This window comes from Elaeis guineensis, chromosome 6 (genome assembly GCF_000442705.2).
Source record: "Elaeis guineensis isolate ETL-2024a chromosome 6, EG11, whole genome shotgun sequence".
Classification (NCBI taxonomy): Eukaryota; Viridiplantae; Streptophyta; class Magnoliopsida; order Arecales; family Arecaceae; genus Elaeis; species Elaeis guineensis.
The window spans coordinates 122705107-122712839 of NC_025998.2; the positions used below are offsets into that span (position 1 = coordinate 122705107).

A 7733-nucleotide genomic window follows, 5' to 3' on the forward strand; every position below is an offset into this window, starting at 1 on the left:
CGAACTCAATCCAATCTGAATATTAAATGGATTAAATGGATCATATATTTGAAATTTAAATTTAATTTAAATATTAAATAAATTATATGAGTCGATATATTTATGATCCAAATCGGTTTAGCAGGTTAGGTCATATTTTGCTTGTTTTAATCATGCCAAGATAACATCCTTGCACAGTAGTTTGTCAAAGCGTACATAAATGTTTCCAAGATGAAATATAAAGTTACTGCATCATCTTGTCAATTTATTATTTCCCCGGAATCACCGAAACCTTTTCATTTTATTGAGAACAAGGATCATGTCCAGGTTTTCAAAACCCAAACGACTTCATGCAAGGGAAATACCATCCCAGATCTTATTTTATAAAACATGCTAATAATTAATAGTACAGATACTCTCCATACCATGAGAAGAGCCCTATCAACTAATATGGGCGCTCCCCCACGATGTTGCCCGGAGGGTTGTAGTTGCAGATAATAAAGATGGCGCCACTGTTGCACGTCACCCGAGCGCAGCCGATGTGGGTGGAGTCTCGCCACACCACCTGGGTGTAGTGACCGCACACCTTCCCGGCGGCGCAAGTGTTGGTGTTGTAGTCGTACCACTGCTTCTCACTCACCCACGAGTTCACAGCATCCGCTGCGGTGTACTCCTTACCTAATCCCCAGAAGAGGTTCTCACCGTACGGTCCGCCGGAGTGGACGAGCTTGCAGTCGCCGATTCGCTGGTTGGCGTAGTTCTGGGCGTAGGCTGCCACGGTGTCGTCCCACGACACCGGGCCGACGCCGACGGCCGCCCGGGCTGCGTTGTGGGCGCTCACAAAGTCTTGTGGGGAGTTTTGGGCGATGGTGGTGTGAGCCATGGCCAAGAACACGGCGCAGGCCAAAGCGAATGTTAGGTTTGAGAACTTCATGGTTTCACTACTCTCACGATACACTAGATCTTGTTGTTTTTTTTGTTTGGATTGGAGAGAGCCTGGGGAAGGGGGGATTTATAGTGGAGGAATGGTGTTAAAGTCCAAGTTTGGCTTGGAAAAAACTTTGCCCATGTTGAAGTCCAAGTTTGGCTTGGAAAAAACTTTGCTCAGAATTATCAAAAGCCTCACGCTTGGCAAGATCACGAGAAGGATTAGTCTAGGGGAGAATTGGACGAGATCCTCGTGCGTGTTACTTACATTTGTTCGTGGACATATGGATAAATTAAATTATGCGTTCCGCGGACCCTTGACAAGTGCCGTTACTTTTCTTCTACGGCTGGATGTCCAAGTTTGAACTCGGCTAGATAAAAAAAAAAGCAACAATCAAGTTAACTTGGTTTGGCTCAAATATCATCCAAGCCATATTCAAATTCTTAACTCAAATTTGAGTCTTAACCATAATTTAAAATATAATTTAAAATTTAAAATTACTAAAAATATTTATATTAAATTTAAAATATTAAATTAATAATATATTTAAAATATAATTTTAAAAATATATATTCTAGGGTACTAGGCTCATGAAATTTTAAGCGAAGAATTTTGCTATTTTAGTCTCATCAACTCAAAAAACTATTCGAGCTACTCGAGCTCAATAATAGTTAAGTCGAGTCAAGCTTGGATTCGAGTTGAAATCGAGCAGCTCACAAGCTGTTCATCTAATTTACAATCCTAGTTCAAACCTCTCAAATCTCATGGAATAGCAATAATTAAGAGGCATAAAAAAGAAAAATTACGAGGATATCTGGATGGATGACCATCTGGGTTAATTACTTTTTTGATCACTGACCTATAAAAGATTGTAACAAAATGGTAACTGACATATGATATGTAACAAAATGATCATCGATCAATTTCAATTTTATAACTAAACGATCACTGACCTATAACATATAATAAAATAGTTATCGATCAATTTCAATTTTATAATAAAATGGTCACTCTATTATATTCTTAATCTAACAGATGGAATTAGCCAAAGTGACCATTTTGTTATAAAATTGAAATTGATCGATGATCATTTTGTTATATGTTATAGGTCAATCATCATTTTGTTATAAAATTGAAATTAATCAATGATCATTTTATTACATATTATAGATCAGTGACCACTTCCATATCAATGGTTTAAAGAGGCAAGTGTGAAAAAGATAAGAAAAAACAACATATAACATATTGGATCTTAAATGTATCAATTTGCTTCTTTAACTTATGACAACTAAATTCAGACATGCAATAAGATCATATGGATCTAGATAATATGGCCAAGTTTGAAAAGACATGCATAGGCATGTATTTAGTCTCATGTTAGTTATAGGTTGCAAAGATCTTGAAACTTTATATACGACCAATGAATCCAAACAATATTTTTTGACTAATCCTTTTGGGTGATAATCTTGATCGTTGCTCATTGAATCAAAATAGTCCTAACTTATGATCTATGCAAACTAGAGAATAGCAAAGGACATACCGATTTAGATCTGACTATAGATTAATCATGGTGCTTGTGATTAGATTAAATTGAGTTTTGAATCTATAGCTTAAAGATGATACTGGGAGTTAAATGGAAAGAATATATAAGGGTCCATGAAGGTTTGTACTTATCCCATATCGGCTATATATATGTTAGGAATGTCGCGCCCTGAACCCCGCTCCTAGGTCAGCCATGCGACATAGCCGTATACTTCTTAGAACAAGTCCTAAAAGAATATGCAAAACCTTAAAATCTATTACAATCTTAAATTTTTAATGAACAATAATAATTTCAATTCAAATAAATAACAACATTTGTATAATTACAAAATTCAATTACCTGACTAGTATCACTGAGGCTCTATCTATTCAATTTTTTCATCAATGATCCCAACGATAGCCAAGTATATACATCTTGTAACAGAAAGAGGAAAAGAAAGGAGTTGTGAGCTTTATAGACCAGTAAGAACTTCTACAAACCAGTACTAACATAATAATAATAATAATAATAATAATAATAAATAAGAAACTAATAAGAGTTGTTATTCATATAAATTTCATACCACAAGATATAATGATCGTAAAACATATATAGTAATACATCTTTTATATAATAAATCATATTAAATAATTATCTTAAATTATTATATATCGGATCTGATAATATTTAGGTGTGCAATTCTGGACCACTACAGCCACATTTTTGGCCCATGATAGGGCATTAACATAGTGGCTAATCTTATAGACTTCCACAACCATATTTTTGGCCTATGGTAGGGCCTCAATATAGTGGCTAGTCCAGAGGATCATCAGTGCTTGACTCTGATTATCACAACCATGTTTCTAATCCGTAGCGGGGCATCAATAAAGTGGTTAATCCAAAAGATCATAAATGCTCAACCCTAGCTATTGTAACCATATTTCCAACTCATGACAGGGCACTAACACAGTGGCTAGTCCAGTGGACTACCACAACTATATTTTTAGTCTATGATGGAGAACCAACAATGGCTAGTCTGAAAGACTATAAGTGCTCAACTCTAAGCAATCACAAACATATTTATAGCCCAAGATGGAGTACCAGTGCAATGGCTAATCCAAAGCACCACAACCTAATTTCCAATTGAATAATTCAATTACATAGTTATTAAGTATCAAGGTCACATTGTTTTGCAAAACTCGATGTACATGATTTTCAAATCCACTCAAGTTAAGATCAGTGGCACAAGATACATAACATTATACAAGCTATAAATATATACTTAATAATTAAGTATATAATATATCACTATCAAAAATACATAGATCAAATTCACTGATATATAAAATAATTTTTATATAAATAAGTAATCAATGTACAGAAATTCTTATTTCTATCATCAGCCAAATCTAGATATAGTATCTATCAGTCCATGCCTAATATCTAAATTCAACTCATCATCGATCAACCATCAGCATAGAAAATAATAAATTATTATTAAATTTCTATTTTCAAATATCTAATTTTTGAATTACTTTTGATCCCAAATTTCTCGATCCTGCTTAATACATGATTAACTAATAAATAATATTTAGAAATTTATCCTAATTTAGAAATTAGAGCATACACCTCCTTTTTCAACACCTTCTCATTCGATTGACCATATCCATATATAATCAAAATTGATAATTAGAAGAAATCATAAAGTGATCATGATCATGGTGAAAAATTATAAAAGAGAAAGAACATAATTACAAGATAACAATACATGGCAAGCCGAGTGGATCAGATCTAGGTGACTTGACCAATAGATCATGAAACAACAATTCAATAAATTCAAATCTAAAAGTATTATCAATGATTGGTGTTCTAAAAAATGAGATAGAGACCAATACTGATCCAGGACCCTCTATTGGGATCACCATGGGTTCAATGCCAGCCTTGTGAATCTCCGCTCACCCAATCCCCACTTATCATGTAGAGAGAGAGAGGAAGAGAGAGGATAGAGAAAGCTAGGGGAAGGAGAGAAAAGAAAGAATAGAGAGAAAAGGAAGAAAGGAGATAGAAAAAGGAAGAGAAGAGAGAGAAAGGAGAGAAAAGATAACAACTCTTTCTCTCAAATAGGGACCATCCTCTTCTTCCTTCCCTTCCTCCCAACCATGATAGTGAATGGTCGGGCTGGCAGACTGTGGTGGTGTTTGGCAAAAGCGATGGCAAGGACCTCAACCACGGCCTTAGCTGACTGTGGTGGTGAAGCCAAAATAGGAGAAAGAGAGCAAGGAATAGGGGAGTCTTGTTCAAATTATTTCGATGGCTCAGATCAAATCAAAGTGGTGGTAGTAACCTAGAGACTAGGAAGAAGAAATAAGAAAGATTCAGCAACCTCTCTTCACCATTGGTGAGCTTTTCATGGCCAAAATGACGATAAACCAAGCAAAAAAGATTTGAAACATGGGTGTCTCTACTTAAACATGATTCTGATGACTTGCTAGCTTCAATCAAGGTCGAATGATGGCCATGAGGCCAAAAAAGAGAGACGAAGAAAAGCTTAGGTTCCTTACCTAAGTTTAGCTAGGCCAAAAGTTGATTCTGATGAACCTTTTCAATGGAAAAAATCTAAGAAAAACACCAAGAAAAGTTTAAAAATTGATGGTGGTCACTCAAGATTTTGGTTGTGAAGTCTAAAGGAGGAGGGAGGCAACCTTTTATAGGCGAGATCTTACCTAAAACTAGGGTTTTAGTTGAATTTGACTTATCCTAGGACTCAAGTATTCACCAAAGTCGGGAGAGAGCTGGAGTCCTCTTTTTTGCATGCACGTGCCAAACATGCACAATTAATGTACTACAAGAAAAAAGACTATTAGTTAGTTTGTTGTTGCTAATACTATTAGCGACGGACTCCCGTTGCTAAAAATCTGACAGAAATAACCTCATCATTAATTATCATTATTAGTGATGGTAAACCTGTCATCACTAATAAAGGTAATTAGTGACGATATTAGTGATAAAATTTTATTACTAATAATTTTAATTTTTTTCTTAATTAAACTGTTAAAAAACTATTAGCGATGGTAGTGCTATTGCTACTATCATCGCTAATAATTTTTTAATTTTTTTAAATAAAATTTAAAAATTTATTAGCAATGACAGTTTACGTCACTAATGCCATCGCTAATGGTTTTAATTTTTTTTTTAAAAAATATAATTAAATATTTTAAAACCTACTTTAATCATAGTAATAAGCAATAATAATTTTTAAAATATGTTATAAATAAGATAATAATTATATAATATAATCATAAATATAAAATTAATTATATTATATTAAAAATATAAATTATATAATTTTACATACAGATGTTGCTTTACAAGTATCAAAATTATATACATATCAAAAAAAATCATATAAGATCCTCCTCCTCATCCTCCTACTCCTGTACGTCCTCTCCAATAGCTGATGGATGAGAGCTGGATATTTCAGTATCATGTAACAAAAAAAATAAAATATTATTAATAAATTTTGATATGAAAGCGTATATATTAATACAAAGATGTATATTTTGATATACTATTTCGATTCTCGAACGGATTATTCCTATATATTTTATTCGATGATATGGAGTTATAGACACATCCAATCCATCGTTTGAATAGTTAGATTAAATTTTTGTCTCCTATATCTCTTTTCCAAACTCAAACCTAAATATGTGAAGCTTTTAAATATAAAAATTTAAAATAAGTAAAGAAAACTATTAATAGACTTACCTGCTATAATGGTTGTAATATCGAGCCCAACTGATCGCATCAATATGAATCTCAGAGAATCTCAACAATCGTATCGCGAACGATATCTCGAAAGCTCTGAGGTCATTGGCTCCAAAACTTCTGCATGACCTCCTCCACATATATGTCAGCCCACATCTGGATCGTTGAGTCCTGTGAGGAGTATCAAGCTGCTGAAGGGTCAAAGCTATGGCCAAATCCTATGATCCGACTCCTACTCATCCCTCCGATGGCCTTGAGCCATCCATTGAGGTTAAAGAGGGGCTGAAAGGTTGGATCCTTGCCATGTCGCGATACAAGATACTCCATATAATCCACCTATACAGTTTAAAAAATTATTAGTCCATATATATCAGTATATATAAAAACTTAATAAATAATATTTTAAGTCATTACCATGATCTGTCGAGATCGAGGATCTAAGTAATCATTAGTCCTCCTAGACTAGTATGTGGCCTCCCATAACTGCAACTGCCCTGATGCACAACCCAACTATCATGTCTATAATAAATAAATAATAAAATTAAATTAATTAATATATATGATTAATTTAATATAAAATTAATTTAAGTATAGAATTTTTATCAATCTATCGGCCACAACATGTGTGCCAATGGAGCCACCAGTGTGCTTGATCGGATGCTGCTGGGCGAACCGATTCTGCCGTGCCCTCTGCCACCTATCAGAGTACTCTTAAGTACTCCATTGGTCGCAGAGGGCCTCCCATATGTCCGTCCGTATCCAGTGATCTGTGTAAGACTTCCAGTTCGATGGTGATTCGAAACTAGAGTGCTCTACGGTGGATTGTCAAAGGCTATATAGCCTATCTCGAAACCTCCATGTAACCACCTCCTCGAAGGTCCAACGGCCAGCCTCTTCATCCTAAGAAGTCTCGAATCGATAGTACCCCTGCAAATAGAAGCAACCATATATTAATAAATAGAATATAAAATTTATTACTAATTTAAAAATTAAACATCTTTGACTTATCATGAACATCTCCCAGGCTATATCATGAGCCCCCGATCGCCAACTGGAGAACTCGTTCCCCAACCTCGGCATCAATCATTGGATGATGTCGGTAACCACACAAGGCACCCCAAACTCTATAAATGTACTGTAAAATTTATTTTGAACAATAAATGTTAGACTCTAAAATGGTTAAAATTTAAACATATTCAATAAAGATATATAGTACTTACGTACGGCTCTGAATGTGGACGAGCTCTCTATCCTTCAATCGAGTCAGAGGTGCTACGAATTGAGCAGGTCTTCTACCACGTCATTGCCGGACGCTGCTCCATGTGAGTGTGGGGTCACTGGTGACCCCACGTCGTCCGAATTTGAGAGTATCAAGACATCATAAAGAATGTTATATTAGATAATGAAAGATAAAATAATATAAAAGATAATATCTAAAATATTAGAGTTTATCGTGTGGTATGTGTGCTGTAGAACCATGCGAGCTGGCTGCATGAGAGCTCTCTCTTCGGCTGTGATGGCTTCGATCTCAAAAAATCA

The 7733-nt window shown here is 34.9% G+C and overlaps 1 protein-coding gene across 1 annotated transcript; it reads right to left on the reverse strand.

The window, feature by feature from the left end:
• Window positions 1-261: 261 nt before the first annotated feature.
• On the reverse strand, window positions 262-974 carry LOC105060073 (pathogenesis-related protein PRB1-3). The gene has a single exon (XM_010943665.4). The coding sequence runs from the start codon at window positions 911-913 to the stop codon at window positions 425-427; it is 489 nt and encodes a 162-aa protein (XP_010941967.1). The 5' UTR covers window positions 914-974; the 3' UTR covers window positions 262-424.
• Window positions 975-7733: the final 6759 nt, after the last annotated feature.